Here is a 23877-nt window from a genome sequence, read left to right as displayed (position 1 = left end):
GAGGGGTGCTGCGAGCTCACACCCTTGGGCCTGGGCCCCACAGAGCTGCTTTGGGGGCAGATCTTCTCTTTTAAGGAGTCAAACAGCTGAGAGGCTGGTTTGGGGGTCTCTGGTGGGGGGGCTGGGCCACAGGGCTGAGCTCTGCAGGGCTCCCCCCAGCACCTGCTGACATTCCTCATTAAGAATAATAAAAGCCAGTTTCTCTATGATGAGGTGGGTCTGTGCAGTGAGGGCGGTTCCTGCAGTGGGATTGGGGGCGGGGGGTGGAGGGGAATGGAGATGAGTTCCCGCTTGCCAAGTGATGGATGGATGCAGGATGCAGGGGAGTCTCACAGGGTGCAGCAGAGGGGCAGGATCCCCTCTGAGACCTAGGGATGAGCCCATGAAGCAGCTGGTGTGGAAGTGTAGCCCCAGAGAGGGGCTGAGCCTGGCAGCGCAATGGCTCTGGCTGCACCCATGGGTGCTGTTCTGGGGCTGTTGTGCTTGGGGGTCTCTGCTCCTCAAGGGGGCACAGTGGGACCCCCTTGCCCTCCACTTCCCAGGCCTGCAGCAATAGCAGAGGGGCCGCAGGGTAAAGAGGGACACAGTGCTTTAGGGCTGTTTAACCCCGGGGGTACCTGGGGAGGAGAAGGGCACCTGGTTCATCCCTCACATGCGGGTGCCCTGGGGCCGGCGCTGCCTGCGCCACGCTCCCTGGCACGGAGGATTAGTGCTATTTATTTATAGCAAACGCTCCCGTTAAATCTCCCCAACGAGGCCAGGTCCTGCCCGCGAGGCTGAGCACGGGCCCCACTCCCCTGCAGCGGCTTTGCAGTTTTGCCCAATTGGTCTCATGGCTCTGTGCACCAAACCTGGAGTGCAGCAGGGGATGGATGGTGGCACTGCTGGAGCGTGGGGCAGCCCCTGGCCCTGCCTGCAGCTTGGACCTAAACCCAGCATCCTCCTGCCTGGTCCATGTTCCATCTTCCTCCGCGTGCCCCAGTGCCCAGCTCTGGGCAGCCCTGGGGGTGACACAGGGCTCTGGCAGCCCCATCCCCACATGACTGCATTGACAGGAGATGGATGATGTGGGAGGGAGCCGGTTTCTGTGCTCCCTCCCTCAGCAACTGGGGTTCTGCTCTTCCAGAACTGATTCCTCCCTGGCACCTCTCACCTTGGCCATAGGTAGCTGGAGGCGCCCAAGCCCTCGCCGCATCCTGCTCCCTCCTTCCCGCAGGATGAAATGACACTAAATGGACTCAGCCCTGTCCCGTGTGAGCATTTATTGGTCTGCAGCGGCTGCCCGGAGCCCAGCGCTTGCCAGGGACCATCCTCCCGGGGCTATTTGGAGGTGGGGGTGCCCTGGCCAGCCTGGAGCAGGGAGTTGGTGGCGTAGTTCTGGAAGAGGGGCTGCAGGAACATGCCGACGGTGCCGAAGACGCAGACAAAGACGAAGATCCACAAGAAGAGGCGGTCGATGACCATGGCCACGTACTTCCAGTCCTCACTCACCTGCGCGGGGCCGCAAGGGGGCCGGGTCAGGCCGGGGACCGGGAGCTCAGATCGAGCCTCGCATCGGCTCCATCAGCGCCACAGCTCCCGGGCCCACCCCCCGCCGGCCCCGCACTGAGCCGGGCTGGGGGGGGCCGCGTTCCCGGGCCCTAAGCCCCCGCCCGCAGCCCCGCGGTGCTGCGCAGGGCCCGGCCGTGCAGGAGCAGCTCCAAGATGGGGCTGCAGCAGCGAGGGGGGCCGGGGCCAGGCAGAGCCCCCCTCGGTGCGCCTGCACATCCCTTCCTGTGACGCAGCCCTGCACCAGCGCGTGCTGTGCAATCCCCCAGCCCTGCCCGCAACCCCCAGCCCTGCCTGCCCCCCCAGCCCTGCCTGAATCCCCCAACCCTGCCTGCCCCCCAGCCCTGCCTGCCCCTCCTCAGCCCTGCCTGAACCCCCAGCCCTGCCTGCAATCCCCAGCCCTGCTCACACCCCCCAGCCCTGCCTGAACCCCCAGCCCTGCCTGCCCCTCCTCAGCCCTGCCTGAACCCCCAGCCCTGCCTGCAATCCCCAGCCCTGCTCACACCCCCCAGCCCTGCCTGAACCCCCAGCCCTGCCTGCCCCCCCAGCCCTGCCTGAACCCCCAGCCCTGCCTGCCCCTCCTCAGCCCTGCCTGAACCCCCAGCTCTGCCTGCAATCCCCAGCCCTGCCCACAGCCCCCAGCCCTGCCTGAACCCCCAGCCCTGCCTGCCCCTCCCCAGCCCTGCCTGAACCCCCCAGCCCTGCCCGAAGTCCCCAGCCCTGCCCACACCCCTCAGGCCTGCCTGCCCCTCCCCAGCCCTGCCTGAATCCCCAGCCCTGCCCGCAACCCCCAGCCCTACCTGCCCCCCAGCCCTGCCTGAACCCCCAGCCCTGCCTGAATCCCCAGCCCTGCCTGAACCCCCAGCCCTGCCTGCCCCTCCCCAGCCCTGCCTGAACCCCCAGCCCTGCCCACACCCCCCAGCCTTGCCCGCAATCCCCAGCCCTGCCCGCACCCCCCAGCCCTGCCTGCCCCTCCCCAGCCCTGCCTGAACCCCCAGCCCTGCCTGCAATCCCCAACCCTGCCCACACTCCCCAGCCCTGCCTGAACCCCCCAGCCTTGACTGTCCCCCTCAGCCCTGCCCGCCCCCCACAGCCCTGCCTAAACCCCCAGCCCTGCCCGCAGCCCCCAGCCCTGCTTGCCACAACTCACGCTTTGGTCATCGTCCTCGCTGCGCATGTGGTCAGCAATGAAGCGCACACCATCCACAGCCTCCTCCAGCCCGCAGGCACAGCCGGGTGCCGTTGCCTGCCCCTGCCGCTCCCGGTACCCGTTGAGCCCGTCGGCCTTGGTGGCACCGGGGTTGGCATAGCAGGTGCAGGCCCGGGCGCCAGCCCGCAGAAACAAGGTGGCAGTGGCGGTGCTGGTGCGCTCCTGCATGTGCCGGTGCTGTCGCAGGCGCTGGCGGGCGCAGTTCTGGCGTGGCTGCTTCATGAAGAGCAGAGCCGGGAGCTTGCGGAGGAAGAGGGTGCGGACCCAGGGGGGCATCGTGTGCGTGGTGGGCGAGCGGTGGTGCACATTGAGAACGCAGACGCTGGTGACGATGGAGAAGGTCACCAGCACCATGGTGAACATGAGGTACTTGCCCACCAGCGGCACATCCAGCGAGGTGGGAGGCACGATCTTGGAGATGAGCAGCAGGAAGACGGTGAGAGCAAGCAGGACGGAGATGCAGAGCGTCATCTTCTCACCACAGTCGGACGGGAGGTAGAAGACCAGGATGGCCAAGGAGGTGATGAGGATGCAGGGGATGATGAGATTGATGGTGTAGAAGAGCGGCTTGCGCCGGATGATGAAGTCGTAGGTGATGTCCACGTAGGTGGAGTCATCGGGATTCTCATTGCGCCGGCCTGGCAGCGCCACGATGTCCCACTCGCCGCTGGGCGTGAAGTCGTCCAGGCTGGCCACCTCGCTCTTCAGCACAAGGTCGATCTCCGTGCGGTCGTAGGTCCAGGAGCGGAACTTCATGGTGCAGTTCTGCTGGTCGAAGGGGAAGTGCTTCACCTCGATCTTGCACGCACTCTTGTAGATGGCTGGCGGCAGCCAGAAGATGCTGCCGTCGTAGGAGATCACCGCGTTGGAGTAGAAGGACACCTCGTACATGCCGTCGGCACTGGTGCAGAGGGATTCACTGTCAGCCCTCACCCTTCCCCAGCGGTGCCACAGAATCCCCCCCCTGAGCCCCAGATGGGGTTGGGGCGCCCCAGAAACAAGCCACTTACTTGTTGTAGAGCACCACGTCGGGCAGCCAGATGTGCTTGGAGGGCAGACGAACCTTCTTCATGTTGTCAAAGTCCTCCGGCTTCCAGGTGAGGCGGTAATCCTCCCACTCCTGCGACCCACAGGCTCAGCCCGGCCGGAGGGACAGGGGGTCCCACCCATGGGGGCCAGAGCAGGGTGCAGCAGAGGTCCCGGGACAGGGTGGGCATTGGGGTCCCACCCAGAGTGTATGAGGGTTCCCGGAGCAGGAGGGGTTCAGAGCAGGGTGGAAGGGAGGTGTCCCAGGGCAGGGTGGGCATTGGGGTCCCTCCCAAGAGAGTATGAGGGGGCTCAGGGCAGGGATGTCCCAGGGCAGGGTGAATGGGGGGGTCCTGGGCAGGATGAATTTGGGGTTCTGGGGCAGGGTGAATAGGGGGTCCCAGCACAGGGTCCAGGGCTCCCACCTGGGTTAGCCATACGTTGGTGGTCATGATCTGCTCCCGCTCGTGCTGTGGGGAGAGCGATGGAGGGGTGGTGACGCTGGGTGCTGGGGGTGAGGAAGGGGCGCAGGGGGACGGGGAGCTGAGCCCCAGCAGCTCACCACGCTGATGAGCTGCGCCAGCGACACCATCAGCTGCACGGTCACCAGCTCGGAGCCGTTGGTCGCCGGCCGGATCAGCTTGTTGTACCGGGCCGGGTCCAGCAGATATTCCACCAGCCGCTCCTCCGTGTCCGTGCCCAGGCCCCCTGCGGGAGGGGGGCAGGCTGAGCCCGGGGGGGGGTGTCTCTCCCGGCTCCGGGCTGAGGCTCTCGGGGCAGGGAAGGGGAATGGGGACCCCTGGGGGCTGCGGAGCCTTTCGGGGCCGGACCGGGCCTGGAGCCTCGGGCGGGGCCGGGCAGCGGGAGGGAGCCGATACCGGGTCCGCATCAAGTCCGTGCGTGGTCGGTACCGGACGGGTCTGTGCAAGAGGGAGTTGGTGCAGTCCCCTCCGCACCGGTGCCGGTTCCCGCCTCCCCGAACCCAGGCACTTACGTTTGAGGGCGGCGAGGAGGCAAAGGACGCGGAGCAGCGCCATGGGGGCGGCCCGATGCCGCTGCCGGTGGGCGCTTCCGGCGAGCGGGGCCGTCCCGCCGCCATCTTGCGGCGGCTGCGGGGGCTGCGGCGGCGGCGGCGGCGGCAGAGCGGGTCCCTCCATGGGAAGATGCAGCGGGCGGGGCCGGAGGAGGCGGCGGGGGCGCAGGCGGCGGCGGGGGGGGGCAGCGCGGCCCCCGCCGGGCGGCTCCTGAGGCGGGAGCTGCGGCTGCTCGAGTCCATCTTCCACCGCGGCCACGAGCGGTTCCGCATCGGCAGCGCCTGCCCCGACGAGATCAGCTGCGAGTTCGTGCCGGGCACCGCGGACCGCGCTGAGGGCTCCGCGGCCCGGGGGCCGCCGCCGGGGCCCGTCCGCATCCACTGCAACATCACGGTGAGGCCCGGCGGGGTCCCCCCGCAGCGGGCAGCGGCTCCCGCAGCCCCCGGGGCTCGTCCCCGCCTCCGCTGGGTGGGTGCGGGTTCCGCGTGCTGTGTTAGGCACGCCTGGTACTTCCCCTGCAGCGGGGATACCGGGGGGGGGGGGGTGTCCTGCCTTCGATGCAGGGCCCCAGCACCGGAGCATCACCGGCTCCCTCTGCTCCCCGGGCTGGGGCAACAGCACAGAGCTGAGCCGGGGCCGTGGGGTCGGAGCAGGGCTTTGGGTCCTGTTCGGTGGAGGGAGGCTACAGGCACCCACAGCCCCGATCCCTGTGGGCTGGAGGGGTTTGTGTGAGGGATGTGGGGCTGCAGTGCGCTGGCGTTGCTGCTCCGTGCCCTGCCGGCTGTGTCGGTGGGATGGAGGCAGTTGCAGCAACTCAAGCACCACTTTCTCCTCCTCTCCAGGAGTCTTATCCAGCCGTGCCCCCTATCTGGTCTGTGGAGTCAGACGATCCGAACCTGGCAGCTATCCTGGAGAGGCTGGTGGAAGTCAGGAGAGGAGACACGCTGGTGAGGGGCTGCTGCGGGTGGTGAGGGGAGGGTAGAGCCCAGCTGCCTGGGGCTTCAGGAACTGCCCCTCTGCTCTGCTCTGGTGAGACCCCACTGGCAGCACTCGGTGCAGTTCTGGTTAAAAGCATAAAAAGGACGTGGAGCTCTTGGAGCAAGGCCAGAGGAGGCCACAGGGATGATCAGGGGCTGGAGCAGCTGTGTATGGAAACAGGCTGAGAAAGTTCGGGCTGTTCAGCCTGAAGAAGAGAAGCTGCCTGGAGACCTCAGAGCAGCTCCCAATGTCTGAAGGGGGCTACAAGGATGCTGAACAGGGACCTTCATTAGAGACTTAGCAATAGGACAAGGAGTGGTGGGTTCAAACTGAAATGGGAAGTGCAGGTTAGAGATAAGGAAGAAGCTCTTCCCTGTGAGGCTGCTGAGGCACTGGAATGTGTTGCCCAAGGAAGCTGTGAATGCTCCATCCCTGGTGGTGTTCAAGGCCAGGTTGGACAGAGCCATAGGTGACATGGTTTAGTGCAAGGTGTCCCTGCCCCTGGCAGTGGTTTGGAACTGGATGGTCTTAAGCTCCTTTCCAGCCCAAACCATTCTATGATCCTAACTTTGGGATGAGCAGCTCTTGATTTGGATGATGGGGCCTGATTCCCCAGCTTGGAGCAGGACAGCCTCTGGGCCTTTGTTCCCTCATTTGTGAGGGAGGGCATTGCAGCACTGAGGGCTTGGGGTGGGGGTCTCTGCACTTCTCTGACCCTTGTCTGCTCTCTGGACAGCTTCTGCAGCACCTGAAACGAATCATCTCTGACCTGTGCAAACTCTACAACCTCCCCCAACATCCCGATGTGGAGATGCTGGACCAGCCTCTGCCGGCAGAACAGGTCAGTGCCTTAGAAAAGGAGCTCTCTGGAGCCTGCTTTCAAGCCCTGGAGGAGGAATGGGACAGGTGAGGGGTTGATACCCTCTCCCTGGGCTGGATCCCTGTCTTGGGAGATGCTAACCTGCTCTGCTGGTCCTTGGAGCTGCTTAACAGCTCATGCACAGCTTCCTGGGAAGGCTCTTGGCTTCAGTCTGCTTTTAATACGGTTCTGTGTGTAAATGGCCTGTCACCTTGCCTTGGGAGAGCCTGGGAATGCAGGAGTGTTGCCATAGGAACCTGTCAGAGCAATCACAGAATCATAGAATAGTTTGGGTTGGAAAGGACCTTAAGATCATCCAGTTCCAACCCCGTGCCATGGACAGGGACACCTCACACTAGACCATGTCACCCAAGGGCCTGTCCAGCCTGCCCTTGAACGCTGCCAGGGATGGAGCATTCACATCTTCTCTGGGCACCCTGTGCCAGCTCCTCAGCACCCTCACAGGGAAGAACTTTTGCCTTACATCCAATCTGAACTTCCCCTGTTTCAGTTTAAACCCATTGCCCCTGGTCCTGTCTTCATCTCTGGCCTTTTGTCGCTGCAGAGCACACAGGAAGAGGTATCCTCTGAGGAGGAAGACGAAGAGATGCCAGAGGTAAGTGCCCCCTTGGTGTCCGCGGGAGTACGTCGGAGAGCTGAGCACAGGGAGCTGCCTGCAGCAAGGTGCGAGGCACAGGGTTTATGCCTGGGAAGAGCCTAAAAGGCTCGAGATTGGGCTCAGCACACTGCTGGTCCTGAGCCATGGATGGGACCGTGTGTTCACACCCAGGGGCTGGCAGCAGCCCAGATGAGCAGGAAGCCCTTCGGGCAGCTTGTCTGCTTGTGCTGCTGTGCTCTGGAGCCTGCAGTGTCCCCCAGAGCAGTGGGATTTCCAGGCTGGCATTGTCAGCAGGGAAAGCATGCTTGAGCATGGGACTCCCACGGCGAGGATGAGGTGGGCTGGGCTGAGTGTGCACCAAGCTAATTGGCAGGAGCAGCAGAGGCAGCCAGAGCTCACTGCAGGCTGTGAATATCCTCCTGCGGAACCCACAGCCTCGAGTTGTTTGGTTTGTGGTTTAGAGCTCTACAAGTGGGTGGAATCATCTCCAGTCTCCATGGTGATGTTTAGTGCTGGCTCACACACTGCTCCTAGGGCTGAGGGTCCCTGCAGGGCCTGGGGCAGCCCCACACGGAGTGGGCCCTGGGGGCTTCCCATTGTTCCTGGAGTGCTAAATCAAGGCCAGCTTTTGTCAGGGTCCTCACAGAAAATGAGGAGTCTTAAACTGGTACCAGCATATCCGGAACCTGGGATTTGTGCTCATGTTCCTGTGGGCTGGGAGAGGAATCCTCAGGAGTTGAGTGCTTCCCCTTCCTGCTTTCTGCTGCCACTGTGCATCATGGTGCAGGGACAAGGGTTTGGAGCAGAGGTTTGGCTTTGTTGGGCTGTACTGGGGGAGCAGACCAGAGCAGCAGAGCCAGGCCCTGCTGCAAGATGCTTTATGCAGGTTAATCCACTCGAGGGATTTTCTGGCAGGATCTGTTTTCCTGTGTGACAGTCTAGAAATGTCCCAAGCCCTTCTGAAACTGCTGCTCCTCCAGAATAGCAGCACCAGGCCTGGAAAGGCCCAGGTCAAGCCTTGTCCAGAGGATTTAACACCACTGTTGGAGCTGTGTGTACCCACAGCTCTTTGCTGGCAGCTTCAGGTAGGGACCTTTATGTGCTGACATGGTGCACGGGGAGAGATCCTGCAGTGCCTCCTGGCTGCTGTGACTGCTTTGGATGGCTCTTAACAACTGGGGTCTTGCACATGTGGGCCTGAGGGGTGGTGGGGTGGAACTGGAGAGGGTCTAGTGAAGGCCACAGGCTTGCTCAGGGGTCTGGAGCATCTCTCTGATGAGAAGAGACTGCAGGAGCTGGGCCTGGTTAGTCAAAGAAGAGCAGCCTGGGAGGGGATCCCATCAATGCAGATCCGTATCTTGAGGGTGGTACCAGGAGGATGGGGCCAGACTCTTTCCAGTGGTGCCCAGTGACAGGATGAGGATTGATGGCCAGAAACTAACACACACCAAGTGTCACCTCAACAGGAGGGTGGCAGAGCCTTGGCCCAGGCTGCCTAGGGGGGGTTGTGGCCCTGCCTTGGCAGGGGATTGGACTGGATGAGCTCCAGAGGTCCCTTCCAACTGCAGTGACTGTGTGAAGGGGTTGATGGGCAGAGCCTCTGCTGGGCTTGGGGAGGTCACTGGGACTGCTGTGCACTGGAGAGCTGAGCTGCTCTACAAAGAGCCTCCTTGCTGTGAATCATCACCTCTTTTTGAGGAGGAGAGGCCCTGCCCCACTGAATGGGAAGGTGGGGGGCTTCCCTTGTGCTGCTGGTGCTGGGGTTCTGCTTGCGGAGGGGAAGCAGCACAGGGCAGTGTCCAGAGCCATGGAGCTGAGGTGCAGGCGCCTTGTGCTTACGTGGAGCTTCTTGGGGAGCATTTGTTACATTAGGGACTACTTGTAAACAGGCCTGAGGCTTGGCAGGGAAGAATCCACCTGGAAGCATCCAGGGAAGAACAAAGAGCTGTGTAAGCCCAGTTCAGTTTGGGAAGGGGAAGTGTGCTGCTCTGCTGCTTTCGCTATGGGAGGCAGCAGGAGCCCAGTGCCTGAAACCTCATCACTGAGCAAGCCCCAGCCTTGTGTCTTCCACCCTCTTTGTGCCTCGGATCAGGGCTTGGGACTTCCTGAGAGGGAGAGTTGTACTGGGAATCCTTCCTGGTGCAGGGCAGCCTTTGCCTGCAGGGAGGAGCAAAGACAAGTTAGAGTCTCCTCCTAACTCCCCTTTCGCCTTCTCAGGACTCTGAGGACTTGGACCACTATGAGATGAAAGAGGAAGAGCCAGCAGATGGGAAGAAGATGGAGGATGAAGGCATTGGGAAGGAGAACTTGGCCATTCTAGAGAAAATCAAAAAGAATCAGAGGCAAGATTACTTAAATGTACGTGTCCCACGGCGGGCGGGCGGGCTGGGGGCTGGCCATGGCCGCGGGTACAGCAGTGGCTCCCAGGGCCTGGTGTGGCTGCTGCAGAGGCTGGGACTCAAGAGAGGAGCAACTGTGAGTCTCAGGTGCCCCCGAGCCATTGGTGCTCCTGCAGGGAGCTCTGGGGTTCCCCTCTGCTCCCTGCACCTCGCTCAGCACCATGGAGGTCACTGCTGGGTTGTGGGTTGTGCTCCTGGCCTGAGGTTCTCCTGCAGTTGAGAGGTTCCTGCTGCCTGGGGTGGCATCTGTGGGGCAAGAGGAGTTGCTGTAGGGGGAAAGGAAAAGACATGGGGACACTGGGAGGTCTGGGTTTGAGGCTGGACTGAAGTTCTAGCTCAGGTGCTGGCCTTGTAGAGCAGCAGCCGTGGTGGGGGCAGTGTAACAGTGCAGTTCCCCCCCGCAGGGTGCAGTGTCTGGGTCTGTGCAGGCCACTGACCGGCTGATGAAGGAGCTCAGGGATATTTACCGATCACCAAGTTTCAAGGGCGGTAAGTGCCAAGGGGGCCTCGGGCTGGGGCTGTTCCCTCCTCATTCCCCAGGGCACCCGAAGGGCCTCAGAGCTGCTTCAGTACCTCTGCGAGGGAGCAAAACAGCTTCATCTGCTCTCTTCAGTGCTGGGAGGATTAGCCCTGAGGGGGATGGTGCTCCCACTGCTTTCCTATGCCCAAGGACTTGGGAAGGAGCAGCCACAGGAAAACTGCTGCCCTCAGGAATGTCCTTCTGGATAAGTGCTGGGTTTTTTTGGGGGAGGTCTCTGCCAGGCTGAGGTTGTGCTGCAGTTCCAAGGGTTTTGAAACCTGGGTGGTGGCTTGGCCAGCTGTGAGGTGTCCCCCTGCAGTGACAGCCCTTCTCTGCCCTGCAGGATACTATGCAGTTGAACTAGTGAACGACAGCCTGTACGATTGGAACGTCAAACTCCTGAAGTAGGTGCCATTGCTTGGGATCATGCAACTGTGGTGTGGGACCAAAGCATCCCTGTGAGCCAGAGGGGAAGTGAGCAGGGGAGCACCTTGGGTTAGCCTCACTCTTGGGCAGCTTGCTTGCTGGCTGCACATCCCAAAGGAAAGAACATCTCCAGAGAAAGGGGAGATGATCTCAGGGCTCTGCAAGTCTGTCTGCTGTTCCTAGAGTCCTGGAAGAGGTTCATCAGACAAAACCCCGAGCTCTCACACCCTCCAGACACCAGTGCTGCCTTTGCTTGGGCCAGGCAGGCTTTATATTTAAGCTGGCAGCATGCACAAAGGGTTGATGGTCTTCTCTGCAAGCCAGGAGCACAATGCTGACAGCCCGTGCTGTCGCTGCCCCCAGGGTGAGACCATCCAGGTACAGTAGTGCTGGGGCCGGTGGCAGTGAGTGCGGTGGAGCCGAGTGCATGGCCCTGCCTGAGCCTCTGGCCTCCTCCTTGGCAGGGTTGATGAGGACAGCGCTTTGCACAATGATCTCCAGATCCTCAAAGAGAAAGAAGGAGCAGATTTCATCCTCCTCAACTTCTCCTTTAAAGTAAGGCCTGTGCCTCCCCTCCTTGAGCTGCTTCTGCCTCAGCAGGTCCTCAGGCAATGTTCCTTGATGCCTTTGCTTTTTGCTTCCCTCTTTGTTCCAGGATAACTTTCCTTTCGATCCACCCTTCGTAAGGGTCGTGTCCCCAGTGCTGTCAGGGGGGTAAGTAGCTGCTCCCCTCTCCTGGTTCCGCGAGCTTACAGCGCTGCTTCCTGCAGCAGCTTTCAGTGCTGACAGCCCCATAGTCTCCCATTGTGTTCCCTGGCACAAGCTGGCAGTGATTCTTGGGGAGGCAGAGATGGGGCTTTCCCTTTTGTGTGTTTCTCCATCTGAGGAAATGGTTTGTGTCTGTCTCTGCCCTGACTTTGCCTCATTTGTCCCCCAAGGTATGTCCTGGGTGGTGGTGCCATCTGCATGGAGCTACTTACAAAGCAGGTGGGTACCTCTGGGCTGTGCTTTGTGTTCCTGCTGCTGCCTGGAGCTGCCTGGCTTGGCTCTGCTGCCCTGGGGGAGCAGCAGGGGCCCTGTGCTGCCCTCACTGTGGTCTGCTCTGTCCATCAGGGCTGGAGCAGCGCCTACTCCATCGAGTCCGTGATCATGCAGATCAGTGCGACCCTGGTGAAAGGGAAGGCACGAGTGCAGTTCGGAGCCAATAAGGTAGGGCTTGCTCAGTGCAGGGGGGCTTGAGGCATGGCTGGGAGCAGTGTGGAGTCACACTGATGAGCACCCTGGCTTTCCTTGCAGAATCAGTACAGCCTGACCAGAGCCCAGCAGTCCTACAAGTCCCTGGTTCAGATCCATGAGAAGAATGGTAAGGGCTGAAGGATGGAGCGTGTGTTTCTCCTTGCTGTCTGAGCAGCCAGATGAGCCATTACCCCAAACACAGAGGTCACCTGGAGCAAGGTCACTTGGGGTGTTGGTGGATCAGAAGCAACCCATGACCCAACAGTGTGCACTTGAGCCCAGAACCTCCCCCGTGTGCTGGGAACACCCCCTGAGTGGGAGCAGCAGGTCATGGAGGAGATTCTGCCCCTCTGCTGTGCTCTGGGAAGACTTCAGAGCAGCTCCAGTGCCTAAAGGGGCTACAAGAAACCTGGAGAGGGGCTTTGGACACAGGTGTGTAGGGACAGGCCAAGGGGAATGGCTTTAACCTGCCAGAGGGGAGACTGAGCTGAGCTCTTAGGCAGAAGCTCTTTCCTGTGAGGGTGCTGAGGCGCTGGCACAGGGTGCCCAGAGAAGCTGTGGCTGCCCCATCCCTGACAGTGTTCAAGGCCAGGTTGGACACAGGGGCTTGGAGCACCTTGCTCCAGTAGAAGGTGTGCCTGCCTGTGGCAGGGGTTGGAACTGGAGGAGCTTTAAGCTCTCTCCCATGTAGTTCTGTGCAAGCCATCAAGAGCAGGCACTGCAGCGCAAAGCATGTGCCTGCACCATCCTCTGGAGACAGCAGGTCTCTGTCTGGATGCTGGTGGTGAAAGAAGCCTCCCAGTACTGTGGGACATGCAGCCCTTTTGCAGCAGGACTCTGTGTGGTCGTGCTGCTGCTTCCAGCTGTGCATTCCCTCCTGTTCCCAGTGTCCCTCATGGACCTCTCTCCTTTCAGGCTGGTACACACCGCCCAAGGAGGATGGCTAGCCTGGATACTGCAGGACCAGCCTCATCTTCTGGATGCTCTACTAGGATCTCAATGCTTTCTCCTGGGATGTAATAGCTCTGCCTGTTGCAGGACAAAAAAGGCTGTTTAAAAACTCTAAAACTGTTTAAAGCAGCTGGGACTGAGCAACACCACTTGCTGGACCCTCGCTAGCAGCAATTCTTGTTTAAGACAAACTTCCTGAGCCTCTTGTATCGCTGGAACCTTTCGACTCTGCTCCGGTCTCAAGCATCCTCCTTACCTATGCTATTGGATTTAATTTATTTTCTTATTTCATGTACACTGCTTTTTTTTGTTACAGTGTATGATGGATGTGTATGGAAAAATGTATCTTTGGAGAAAAGTTACAGTTTGTTAATTTGAAGATCCTGGTCTCAGTTGTCTTTTCTTCTGCCCCTGGCCCAGGGGGCACAGGAGCATGCTGGCTTCTCAGGGTGGTGGCCGCACGACCCATGCAGTAAGGGCTGCAACAGTGGCCTTGGAAGAAGACGACCCTTTGGGCACCAGGGGAGAAGGGCATCTGTCCCCTTCCCTTGTCCTCTGAAAGTGGAGAGGGGAAGGTTTTAAGGCATTCCTGGCTTCTGTGGGTGAGGGGTTTGCAGGTGCCCCTCCAACCTTCTCCATGGCCTGTGTTGCCAAGCAGTGGGAGAATGAGCAGAGGCTTGCCTGGGGCAAGCCTGGAGCTGTAGCCCCTCTGCCCTGCCTGAGCATCTTGTACCTGTAGTAGCTGCCTGAAGAGGAGTGGGATTTGCTGCTCTTGTCTCCGCAGCAAGGGGCTGGGGGGTGTGTGTGTGTGTACCTGCTCAGTTCTGTGGTAACGGGGGGAGGCGTTGCTCAAGTCCTGCCTCAGTGCTTCTGTCCCTGTTCCTTGCGCGAATCCCCCCTGCTCTGTCCTGGGGCTGCTGGAAGGAGCTTTGAGTGTGGGGCCGTGTCCTCAGCTGGAGGCAGAGCTGACTCATCAGTGTCAATGTGGGGCCATCAGCATTAATTCAGTGTTTGAATCAAACCCCTGATCAAATCAAAGGGCCTCAGAAGCCGCCTGTTATCTGCTCCCGCAGCTGCTCCTGGTCCTGCTCCCAGCCTTGCAAGGAGAAGCTGTAGGCGAGGGATTAACGGGGGCTGCTCAGCGCTCGCTGCGGGAGCGGCTCCAGCCTTGCCTGAGGCTATTTTTAAGCCCTTTGCTGCAGGACTGGCGGGTTTGTGACCCTCAACGGTTCTGCCCGGCTTCAGCTTCTGCACCCCCGGGCAGGGTCCTTGGGCTGGGGGCACGGGGCAGCTCAGCGAGCGCCGGGAACCTGCTGTCTGGCAGGTTTAATGCGGGTTTCAAAGGCTTCTGGGGGTGCTGTTAGGTGAGGTGGGGGCTGTACCTGCAGAGCCTGGCGGCAGGGCTGGGTCTGGGGCCGCTCACCTGCCCCGTGCTCCCGCGTCCAGGCCGGGATGAGCGGGAGGGCTCGCCAAGGTCCCCCCGCATCCCCTCCCCGCTCGGATGCAGGCGCCGGGCCTGGAAGCGCGGCAGGAACCGCGCGAGCTGGCGTCTGGCGGCGTCTGCCCGTGGCGTCTGTTCGCACCCGCCCCAGCGCCGGGCTCCATCCTGCTCCAGGCTCAGCACCGCGCCGGCTCCACTCCGCTGCTCGGGGAAGCGGGCACCCAAGTGCCATCTGTCGCTGCTGCCAGAGACGCTCCCGCAGCGTTCCCAGCGGAGCTGCGGAGGATGCGGATGGGGAGAGACTTCCCAGCGGATGGCACGGAGCCACCGAGCCGGTGCTGCCGGCGCCTGTCCTGCTGGTGAGGCCCCGGCAGTGGTGGGGGGGGATTGAAATGTGCCAAAGGAAAGAAACTGCCACCGCTTCCTACGGTGCTGCCGGTGCCTCCCCGTGGAAGGGGACGATGCCGGGGACCAGTTGTCAGGGGCTCACAGCAGCAGGACCCTGCCGTGGGTTGGAGCCGGCTGCTTCTTGGGGACATTCCCCAGCCCCTGGAAAAGCCCGTCTCCTGCCCCGAACCAGGGCAGCCCCGTCCTGGGGGCTGGGGAGCACCTTTATCTGCACCCCCCGACCTGCTCCTTTCCCTCGGGCTGTCGTAGATGGGTCAGTAGCACTCCCCCTCCGCCTCCGAGGTCCTCACCCGGGGGTGGGCAGGAGGGTCCATGCAGAAAGGTCCGTGGGGTATCTCCACTGGGCTCCACACACCTGGTCCGTGCTGGGGCCCGGGTGCGGGATCAAGCCTCCCCTGTCCCATCAGCCTCCTGCAGCCCTCGGGAGCCGCCGGACGGAGGCCCTGGCCCGGGGCGGATCTGACCGCAGGTCCCCACCGCTGCCGGGGCCGGTGCCCGCCCGCCCGGCCGGTGCCGCGCCGTCCCCCGGGGCCGCCCCCTCCGGATCTGGGCGGGGAGCGCCAGCCCCACCGCCCCCTTCGGCTCCGTCCCGTCCCGTCCCGCCGCCGCCGCATGGGGCCCCCCGGGCCGGCCTGACCCGCACCCGAATCCCCGCTGCCCCCGGAGACGGGCCCTGGCCGGACCCCCCGGAGCACGCAGCGACGCCCGGGCCCCTTTCAGGGGATAGAAACACCCGGAGCCGCCCGGGGCGGCCCCGGCCGGACCCCCCCCACGCCTGGAAGAGCCCCCGGCACGTCCCGCCGCTGGAGCACAGACCCCGACCCCCGACAGCCTTCGTGTGCCAGGGACCCCCGCGGAGACGCGGTCCCCTCCCGGGGAGGCGGGAGCCGGCACCGCTGGGGACCCAGCGGCCGTCCCGCCTGGAGCCCCCCGCCCCCCCGCCGGCATCCCCCCAAGTCCCGGGCTGGCCCCAGGCCACCGAGGGTCGCGCTCCCAGGGCTGGGGGGAGCCGGGCTACCCTGCGCCCCCCGGCTGAGCCGGCCCTGAGCCGGTGGGGCGGCCGTGGGGTGTCAGAGCGCCCCGGGGGGGGGGCCTCGGCGCCCTGCCCCGCGCCGGCCCCATGGCAGCCAAGTGGTTCAAGGAGTTCCCCTCCAACCTGAAGACGGTTTCGGAGCGGGCCCGGCCGGGCAGCGGCAGCCTCGGCAAGAGCCGCAAGAACTCGGGCGCTGAGCTGGGAGGCTGCAGGGCCGGGCCGGGGGGCAGCAAGGAGGGTGGGGGGCGGCTGTCCCGGGACAACCTGCAGGGTCTGCTCCAAGCCGCCACCGGGAAGATGCGGAAGAACTCCCGAGTGGAAGGGGTGGCACCGGAGGGACCCCCCAAACCCTGCGGCACCTACATCAACCGCCTCATCAAGGTGGAGGCCCACGAGAAGAACTGGAAGGGGTACCCCTGTCCCCCGCCCGCACCCGAGCAGGACAAGGGCAAGACCCCCAAGACAGAGACGGTAAGGAGGGAAATGTGGGGTTGCTGGGGCGGCTTTAACCGCTGTGGACTGCAGCAGCTCATTAGCACGGCTCACCCCGGCCTTTCATCGTGCTGCCTTCAAGTCCCGTTCAAAGCTCTCTTCATCCCGCTTGCTCTTCAGCGGGGAGCGCCGACCCCTCGGATGCCAGCACACCCTGACCCGGCGCTGGTTAAACAAAGGCTTACACAAAGCTGCTCTGGAAGCCGGACTTTCCACCCCACCCCCCGCTCCCCGAGCACTGGGATGGGGTGGGGGGTGCGGGTGTCACCCAAAAGAGTCCCTGAGCCCCGCCCCACCCCTCAGGCTTCTCCCCACTACCGGGGTGCACAGGGATGGGCTTGCCCCCCCTCAGAGGTGCCCCTATGGCTGTGGCACAGCTCCATCTACCCCATAAGGAGCTGCCATCCTGCCCGTGGGACCCCAGTATCCCTGTCCCCATCCTGCTTGGCTCTGAACCAGTGTCATCCCCACCATCCCCTCCCACCCCACCACCGATGGGGATCCCTAGCAGCCCTCAATGGCCAATGCTGCTCATTCTGTCCCCAGGTCATCATCCTGGAGGACTATGCCGATCCCTATGATGCCAAGCGCACCAAGGGGCAGCGGGATGCCGAGCGCCTGGGTGAGAACGACGGGTACATGGAGCCCTACGACGCGCAGCAGATGATCACAGGTACGTGCCGTGCAGTGCCCCCCAGGCAGTGACCCCCAGCCGTGGCGCCTGCCCAGCTAAGCCACAACAACAGGAACTGACTTGGCCGGAAGCTGGAAATAAAAGCTTTGCTGCTGATGGTTATTTTCCATGTGGGGCAGCCGGGGCCGTTTGGCAGAGCCTGGCGCTGTGGGGTGAAGCAGGGGGCCAGGGGCTGTGGAGCCTCCTGTGGGGCTGAGCTGCAGTGTGGGGTGTAGCATCCTGCTGCCATAGACCCCTCCTGGCCCCATAGGTGTGTGTGGTAACAGCAGGCCAGGTGCCACGAGGATGGGCCCTGTCCTCCTCCAGCACCTCCCAGCGGGACATTCCTGCCATGGGGTGCATGTCCCTCCCCAAGGACAGGCGCTGGGGTGGCAGTGGTGGGTGTCTCAGCCCTTCCCTGATGCACAGTCCCTCTTCCCCACAGAAATCCGCCGTCGTGGCTCCAAAGACCCCTTGGTCAAAGCCATCCTGCTGCTGGACGGGCCTGGCGAGCCCGGGGAGGGAGGGGGCAAGCTGGAGTCAGACAAGTGGCCGGGGAGCAAGGAGGCAGTGGGGAAGGGGCCACAGCTCTACGACACCCCCTATGAGCCCGGAGAAGGGGTGACTGGGGGCACCCCAGAGCGCAGGCCAAGGGCCGGGGACGGGCGCCTGCCTGAGAATGATGAGCGCCCGGCGGGGGAGTACGAGCAGCCCTGGGAGTGGAAGAAGGAGCAAATTGTCAAAGCACTGTCAGGTAGGGGACAGGGATGGGGATGTGGATGGGGACAAGGATGGGGAGAGGGATGAGGATGATGATGGGGACAGACTTTTTAGTAGGGCCTGTAGTGATAGGACAAGGGGAGGTGATTTTGCACTAAAGGAGGAGGATTGAGCTGAGCTCTTAGGCAGAAGCTCTTTCCTGTGAGGGTGCTGAGGCGCTGGCACAGGGTGCCCAGAGAAGCTGTGGCTGCCCCATCCCTGGCAGTGCTCAAGGCCAGGTTGGACACAGGGGCTTGGAGCATCCTGATGCAGCTGGAGATGTCTCTGCTCATTCAGGGTGGGGTGGACTGGCTGGGGACAGGGACAGAGGTGGGGATGGGGGTGGCAGGGAAGCGTCTTTCAAAGCTCTTTTCTCGTTGTCATCCTCCCCCTCAGTCCAGTTCGAGGGCTCAGAGCGGCCCAAGGAGGAGGTGCCGCGGCAGCACCTTCGCCAGAAGAGCTGGACCCCCAAGATGCTGAAGCCGACAGGCCCCGAGCACAGCGAAGGGGAGAGGGTGGACCCCGGGCTGGCGCTGGAGAAGCAGCCGTGAGTGGCGAGGCCGAGCCGGGGCAGGAAACGGAAAGGGGTGGGGGGGTCCCTGTGGCTTGGCCTCTGCTCAGCGTCCCCCGCGTCCCCCCGCAGCTGGTACCACGGGGCTATCACACGGGCAGAGGCCGAGAGCCGGCTGCAGGCATGCCGAGAGGCCGGGTTCCTGGTGCGCACCAGCGAGACCGGCAGCGGCAAATACTCCATCGCGCTCAAGTGAGTGGCTGCGCGGAGCCGGACGGGGCCGTGTGTCCCTGGTTGGGGTGGGGGGGGGGGAATACTGCAGGAGAGCCCCAGTGATGGGGTGGGAGCAGCCGGACCCGTCCCCGCACCCGCAGGGCGACTGGGGGGATTGGTGGTGGCGGTCCCCCCCCCCTTCCCCGGCGCATTGTCGGCAGCGCCGGTGGCGTTTCCTTCCTGAGGAAGCGGAGCCCCTGGAGCCGAAACAATCGGAGTGGGACGGGAACAAACAGGGGTGGATGCGGCCGCGGGGCGGGCGGGCGCCGGGGGGTGGCGGCACCGCTGACGCCCCGCACCGGCCGCCCAGGACCAGCCAGGGCTGCGTCCACATCATCGTGGCCCAAACCAAGGACAACAAGTACACGCTCAGCCAGGCCAGCGGCGTCTTCGCCAGCGTCCCCGAGGTAGTACACTACTATTCCACCGAGAAGCTGCCCTTCAAGGGGGCCGAGCACATGGCCCTGCTACACCCCGTGCACTGCAAGCTGCATTAGCACCCACTAATGCCTCCCCTCCCTACTGGCCCGCGACCCCCGCCAGCCCTGCGGCGTGGGGCAGGGTCCTCAAAGGACCCCGCATCCCCGTCCTGCTGCTGCCGCCGGGCACCGGCCGCCTGCGCTCCCCTTGCACCAGGACGGATCCTGCCAGCCCCTTGCTGGAGCCGACCCGGTGCCGGGGTGAGGGGGGCGCAGCGAGGCTGGGACGTGTAACGGAGAAGTGAAATAAACGTGTTGGCTGAGAGGAGGCAGGTGGCCGGGGGCGGAGGTGGGGGGCTGTGATGTGGCACGGGGATGGGGGCCCCGAGGGTGCCAGGATGGGCAGTGCTCTCCCTGCCTGTGGGCGCTGTTGGAGGGTGAAAAGAAGAACCCAGCCCTCTCCCTGCTGGGCCCCCGTGTGGCCGGCTGCCAGCTGTGGAGCAGGGTTTCAGGGCTGGGGGGGCTGCCTCAGGCTCAGACCCCTCCCCCCCCCCCCAATAGGCACCAGCCTAGCTGGGAGGGCAGAAGCCAGGAACAGCCCCATTCGTGCCAGCAGAAGCCACACTGGGTTTGGGGGCAGCGGTTTTGGGCACCCCCCCCCCATCTGCATCCTGCCAGGCTTTTTATAGAGTGGGGCTGGGGGGGGGGGGACGGGGGACGACGGGACACGGTGTCCCCAGGGTGCCCGGTCCCCCCTCCCCTTGCGCTGTGGTTTCCTGCCTGGGTGCAGCTGCAGCTCCCTGGGGCCTCACACAACCCAGCATGGGATGGGCACAGCCTGGGAGGCACTTGGTAGCATGGGGGGGGCACAACATGGGGCACTTGTTTAGGGTGCACAGCAAGGCATATGGGGGATAGATGAGGGGTGCTTGGCCTGGACTGGGAGGGGGGCACAACCCAACCTCCCCTCAGCCCCCCCAGCTGCAGTGACCCCCCCCCTAATGCACCTGCTCCATTACAAACCAAAGGCATTTATTTGAGACACGTTTTGCCCCATTTCCCCACCATGGGGGGCCTGTGGGATGGGGCTGATCCAGCCAGGCCCTGCCGGTGCCCCCCCCACGGGCCCCCCAGCCCCATCCCTCTGGGCACAGCCTAGCCCTGCTCCCACGCTCCAGTGCAGCCACCCCAGCTTGGCTGCGGCCCCAGAGCTGCCCCCTGGGACACAGCTTGCCCCCCCCCAGCCAGTCTCTGTAGGGAGGGTGCAGATCTCCCCTCCGCCATCTCCTCTCCCAGCCATGGGACTTGGGGACACTTTCATCATCTCTGGGTAGTGGGGGGGACACGCTGCTCCCAGGGCCACATCCTAAGCCCCAGGAACCCCCAGGACCAGGAGTCCCCCAACCCAACCTGCAAGTGCCCAACAGCTCATCCAGACCCCAGCTACTGCCCTGAGAAGAAGTAGTCCAGGCTGGTGACATGGAGCCCCCCAGAGGCTGGGGAGCAGGGCGAGGAGAGCAGGGGGGTGTCACTAGGAGGGGGACTGGGAGAGCCCAGGGGTACCAGCACATGCTGCCCCTCACCCTCTGGCTTTGCCCCCCGCCACCCATCCATCCACCAGAGCTGCCGGTACCTGCAGGAGGGAACAGAGGGCCCAGGTTGGGGGGGTAAAGTGGATCCCCCCACCCCGAATTGTGTTGTGCCCCCCCCAGGCACTCACCTCAGCACAATGCCAATGCAGAGGGCGATGCCCAGGAGTAGGCTCCCCCCGGCCACCAGGAAGGTGTAAGGCGATGCTGTGGAGCGGGCACTGGCTTCCATGATGGGCCCTGGGCATAGAGGAGGGGATGGGCTCATTGTGGGGATCAGGGACCTGGGGGTCATAGCCACCCCACTGCCACCCCAGGGCCTTCTCCTCACCACCAGTGCCATCAGCACCATCTTCCACAAAGAGCTCGGGAGGCAGTGTGAGCCCGTAGGTGCCATCCTCCATGGGGAACTGCAAGAGAAGGCAAGGGGAGGCATTATGGGATTGGGCAGCCCCCCCACCCTAGTGTCCCTTTGTCCCACGGAGGGACACAAGACCCAGCTAAGAGTGTAGCATGTTCCCCTGGGGCTAAGCCCTACCTGGGAGCTGAAGAATCCCATTTCAGAGTTAAGGTCCTTGGGGTCTGCAAAGTGATGGGGGGGGATTGTAATGGGGAGACCCTGTGCTGAACCCCCAGCTTCAGGGCCACATGTGCCCCCCTCCTACCTGTCCATGGAGCACCCACTGCTTCCCGGCTCCACTCGCTCCATGCACCGTGGCCAAACTCCTCCTGTGCCCGCACCTGCACCACATGCTGCAGTCCCCGCCATGCGTCATGGATGTCCAGCCATGTTGTTGTCACTTGGTCAACCTGGGGGGACATGGGCAGCACGGGGCTGGGGACATGGACAGCACAGGGTTGGGGACATGGGCATGGGCAGCTGGGCCAGGGTCTCACCTCACTGAAGGTCCGGGCAGGCTCGGGGCGGTAGCGGACCTGGAAGCGGAGCCAGTAGAAGCGGTGATCCCAGGATGAAGGGTAGGACCAGTTCACCCGCAGCCGCTGCGGCGCCTTCTCCAGAGCTGTCACCGTCACATTGAGGGGGGGATCGGGCCTCACTGCTGAGACACTGGGGTATCAGGTCCTGGCACTGAGCTGCTCAGCCAGCCCCAACCCCATCAAGAGGCAAGCAGCACTCACATACACCATTGAGGGTGATGATCTTGTCCTCGCCGGCTGCGCTGCCAGCGCCATTGCTGACGCACGTGGACACCAGGAGGGGTTTGATGTCATCAGCCCCGCGGGGCACCTTCACCCGGCAAACAAACTTCTGTGACTTGGAGAAGAAGCGGCACCGCTGCTCCGTGGCGTTCTCAGCTGTGAACCTGCGGGGTGGTGGCTCAGCCGGGGCTGTGGCACACATGGGGCAGCTTCGGGGACAGAGCCACCTGTGAAGCTGCCGTGCCGTGAGGTCCCATGTAGGTGCTTGGCCATCCCTCACCTCTGCTTCACCCAGAGCATCGCCCTTGTCCCCGGGGATGGCTTGGCCCGCAGCGGCCACTCACACAGCACGTCGTGGTCGTGGCTCCGCCGGTAGCAGGAGACGCGAGGGGTCTCAGGGGGCTCTGCAAAGCAGGGAGGCGCTGGGGGACCCCTCACACCTGGCGGTGCTACGAGGGCCCCCCGTGCCCTGGCGCAGACCCACCTTGCACCAGCAACCGCAGCGAGCGCAGGCGGTGGCTCCCCACGAAGCAGCTGTAGGTGCCCGCGTCCTCGTGGCGCAGGCGGTGCAGGGGCAGCGCGTTCCCCGCGGGCAGCCGCTGGCTCCGGCCCCACTCCTCCACCCGCCAGGACACGGTGACGTTCCCCGGACCCTCGTCCCAGCACCTCAGAGTGATGTTCGCTCCGGGGCGGCCCAGCACTGTGTCGTGGGAGAGCCCTGGGGGGGTGAGAGCGTCTCGGCAATGGAGACAAGACCCCAGCGTGTCTCCAGCGCTGGGGGTGGACCCCCACCGCCACTGCCTGCTCCCCGTACGCCACTGCTCAGAGTCAATATTTGCAGGAGGCTCCGAGCAGCAGCTCCTGCTGAGTCAGCGATTCCCCATCTAGTTGGTCAAGGTGGACGACCCCCCCCGGCACACGGGAACCCCCCCAGCATCAGGTGGTGGGACCCGGCCTGGCAGCGCTGTGAGGGGAGCACCGGGAGAGCCACGGCTGGGATCGGGGGTTCCGGGGATGCCGGGTTCCGGCGCTGGGGGGGTTAAAGCGGCCCAGGCCAGAGGCCCAGGCTGGTCCCGGGCCAGGGGAGGCCGCCCGGGGCAGCACTCCCGGCTCCCTCTGCAAAGGTCAACAACCACCGCGGAGCTGCTGTTCCTGCTGCCGGGACCACGCTCGGCACCCAGCAACCCCCAGCACCCAGAACCCCCAGCACCCTCCAGCACCCCCAGCACCCTCCAGCACTCCCAGCACCCCGCGCCCCCCCCCCCCCCCCCCCCAGCACCCATTCTGAGCCCGCGGTGCTGATCTCCGCCGGGAACTGCTTCCCCCCCTCTCCCATGGCTCCGGTACCGGTGGGGGGGGAGCCCTGCCGGAAGGGTGGTCATGGGGGTGGCGAGTGTCCCCCTGCTCCATGCCCCGCTCCCGGTCGCACTCACCCAAGGGGCCGCAGGGCTGCCGGGGAGCGGCGGCGGCAGCGAAGAGGAGGAAAATGAGCGGCTGCAGGCAGCAGGACATCGGCGGAGCCGCGCGCGTTGCTGCCGGTGCCCGCGGTTGTGAAACCGCGACGGGACAAGACGGGGAACGGGGACGGCTCCAGCACGTGCGCCCGGGAGGGGCGGGGCCAGCACCGGGGGAAGGGGGGGGAAAGCAGCCACCCCCCCCGCTCTGTACTCCCGGTGCCCCGCACCTGCTGCCGCCTCCAGTACCCGTCCCCCCCCGAAGGACACAGGACACGGCTGCGCACAACTTTGTGGTTGTTTTTATATAGAAAACGCTGGGTTTTGGTTCATTTTTTCCTGCTGCGGTCCCGTGATTTTGACAATCCCGCACTATAGAAACGTGTAATAAATTAGACGCCCCGATCCTCGCGTCCCCCACCCCGACACAAAGAAACTCCCGAACTTCCCGAAAAATCGACTCCAGCCCAAGCCAGAGCCCGTTTTGAACCGGATTCCTCTTTGGTATCACAGAGACCCCCGACCGCCCCCCCCCCCAGCGATCCCCCGGTGGGGACCCCAGGAGCTGGCGCGGGGAGGAAGAGCAGGGAGGAAGCGGAGGCTGAAAGTTGTGCAAGAGCCCAGTGTTGGGTGTGGGAGTGAATCACGGCTGCTGCTCCCGCAGAGACAGGGAAGGACCCGGGGAACGCTTCCCCTTTCCCAGCCCATCCCCCGGCTCCGGAGCGCCCCAGGGCCACGGCCTCCCCGCTCTCTCCATCACCGTGTGCAACACAGGCCGAAGCAGTTGTAGGGCGTCTGTCCTTCCTTGTCTGTTTTGTGTGTTTTTTGTGGGTTTCTTTTGGTGGTTTTTTTTCTCTA

General features: G+C 63.7%; 4 protein-coding genes across 7 annotated transcripts; 2 read left to right on the top strand and 2 right to left on the bottom strand.

Moving 5' to 3' along the window:
- Positions 1-1245: 1245 nt before the first annotated feature.
- CHRNB2 (cholinergic receptor nicotinic beta 2 subunit) lies at positions 1246-4842 on the bottom strand. The gene is made up of 6 exons (XM_057398646.1): positions 4779-4842; positions 4347-4492; positions 4210-4254; positions 3769-3878; positions 2699-3659; positions 1246-1491 (listed from the first exon to the last, which is right to left on the bottom strand). Exons 1-6 carry the CDS (start codon positions 4819-4821, stop codon positions 1321-1323), a joined length of 1476 nt encoding a protein of 491 aa, XP_057254629.1. The 5' UTR covers positions 4822-4842; the 3' UTR covers positions 1246-1320.
- An 11-nt stretch (positions 4843-4853) lies between these two features.
- UBE2Q1 (ubiquitin conjugating enzyme E2 Q1) lies at positions 4854-13185 on the top strand. Of its 2 annotated transcripts, XM_057398647.1 has the most exons (14): positions 4854-5211; positions 5661-5765; positions 6533-6637; positions 7221-7271; positions 9492-9632; positions 10078-10162; positions 10537-10597; positions 10983-10997; positions 11084-11174; positions 11275-11333; positions 11558-11606; positions 11733-11828; positions 11916-11982; positions 12771-13185. In XM_057398647.1, exons 1-14 carry the CDS (start codon positions 4948-4950, stop codon positions 12800-12802), a joined length of 1221 nt encoding a protein of 406 aa, XP_057254630.1. In that variant the 5' UTR covers positions 4854-4947; the 3' UTR covers positions 12803-13185. The 2 variants fall into 2 exon arrangements, with proteins under 2 accessions (XP_057254630.1, XP_057254631.1); XM_057398648.1 differs by lacking the exon at positions 10983-10997 and having other exon boundaries at positions 4865-5211.
- Positions 13186-15228: 2043 nt separating this feature from the next.
- SHE (Src homology 2 domain containing E) lies at positions 15229-19039 on the top strand. The gene is made up of 6 exons (XM_057398645.1): positions 15229-16159; positions 16727-16853; positions 17299-17607; positions 18009-18159; positions 18256-18375; positions 18707-19039. Exons 1-6 carry the CDS (start codon positions 15776-15778, stop codon positions 18891-18893), a joined length of 1278 nt encoding a protein of 425 aa, XP_057254628.1. The 5' UTR covers positions 15229-15775; the 3' UTR covers positions 18894-19039.
- Positions 19040-19830: 791 nt separating this feature from the next.
- On the bottom strand, positions 19831-23097 carry IL6R (interleukin 6 receptor). 3 transcript variants are annotated; one of them, XM_057398644.1, is made up of 10 exons: positions 22999-23095; positions 22050-22283; positions 21846-21969; positions 21545-21729; positions 21341-21462; positions 21070-21214; positions 20943-20986; positions 20736-20814; positions 20536-20644; positions 19831-20448 (listed from the first exon to the last, which is right to left on the bottom strand). In XM_057398644.1, the coding sequence occupies exons 1-10, from the start codon at positions 23075-23077 to the stop codon at positions 20259-20261; spliced, it is 1311 nt and encodes a 436-aa protein (XP_057254627.1). In that variant the 5' UTR covers positions 23078-23095; the 3' UTR covers positions 19831-20258. The 3 variants fall into 3 exon arrangements, with proteins under 3 accessions (XP_057254627.1, XP_057254626.1, XP_057254625.1); XM_057398643.1 differs by having other exon boundaries at positions 21302-21462; positions 22999-23092; XM_057398642.1 differs by having other exon boundaries at positions 21070-21462; positions 22999-23097.
- Positions 23098-23877: the final 780 nt, after the last annotated feature.

This window comes from Pezoporus wallicus, unplaced genomic scaffold (genome assembly GCF_028554395.1).
Source record: "Pezoporus wallicus isolate ANWC-B61680 ecotype Strahan unplaced genomic scaffold, APGP_CSIRO_Pwel_v1 scaffold_9020, whole genome shotgun sequence".
NCBI lineage: Eukaryota > Metazoa > Chordata > Aves > Psittaciformes > Psittacidae > Pezoporus > Pezoporus wallicus.
The sequence above is the reverse complement of the archived record's forward strand: the minus strand, read 5'-3'. Positions and strand labels throughout refer to the sequence as shown.

Bases quoted from the DNA above. Each gene is read 5' to 3' on its own strand.
- CHRNB2 (XM_057398646.1), bottom strand. From the start codon at position 4,821: ATGGCGCTGCTCCGCGTCCTTTGCCTCCTCGCCGCCCTCAAAC. The intron at 4,255-4,346 runs GTGAGCTGCTGG...CTCTCCCCACAG, and splicing joins TGGCGCAGCTCATCAGCGTG to CACGAGCGGGAGCAGATCAT. The intron at 3,660-3,768 runs GTAAGTGGCTTG...CCTCTGCACCAG, and splicing joins GACGTGGTGCTCTACAACAA to TGCCGACGGCATGTACGAGG.
- UBE2Q1 (XM_057398647.1), top strand. From the start codon at position 4,948: ATGCAGCGGGCGGGGCCGGAGGAGGCGGCGGGGGCGCAGGCGGCGGCG. The intron at 6,638-7,220 runs GTCAGTGCCTTA...TTGTCGCTGCAG, and splicing joins AGCCTCTGCCGGCAGAACAG to AGCACACAGGAAGAGGTATC. The intron at 11,175-11,274 runs GTAAGGCCTGTG...TCTTTGTTCCAG, and splicing joins TCCTCAACTTCTCCTTTAAA to GATAACTTTCCTTTCGATCC.
- SHE (XM_057398645.1), top strand. From the start codon at position 15,776: ATGGCAGCCAAGTGGTTCAAGGAGTTCCCCTCCAACCTGAAGACGGTT. The intron at 17,608-18,008 runs GTAGGGGACAGG...CCTCCCCCTCAG, and splicing joins AATTGTCAAAGCACTGTCAG to TCCAGTTCGAGGGCTCAGAG. The intron at 18,160-18,255 runs GTGAGTGGCGAG...GTCCCCCCGCAG, and splicing joins CTGGCGCTGGAGAAGCAGCC to CTGGTACCACGGGGCTATCA.
- IL6R (XM_057398642.1), bottom strand. From the start codon at position 23,077: ATGTCCTGCTGCCTGCAGCCGCTCATTTTCCTCCTCTTCGCTGCCGCC. The intron at 20,815-20,942 runs GTAGGGCTTAGC...CTTCTCTTGCAG, and splicing joins TGGGATTCTTCAGCTCCCAG to TTCCCCATGGAGGATGGCAC. The intron at 20,449-20,535 runs GTGAGTGCCTGG...TCCCTCCTGCAG, and splicing joins TGCATTGGCATTGTGCTGAG to GTACCGGCAGCTCTGGTGGA.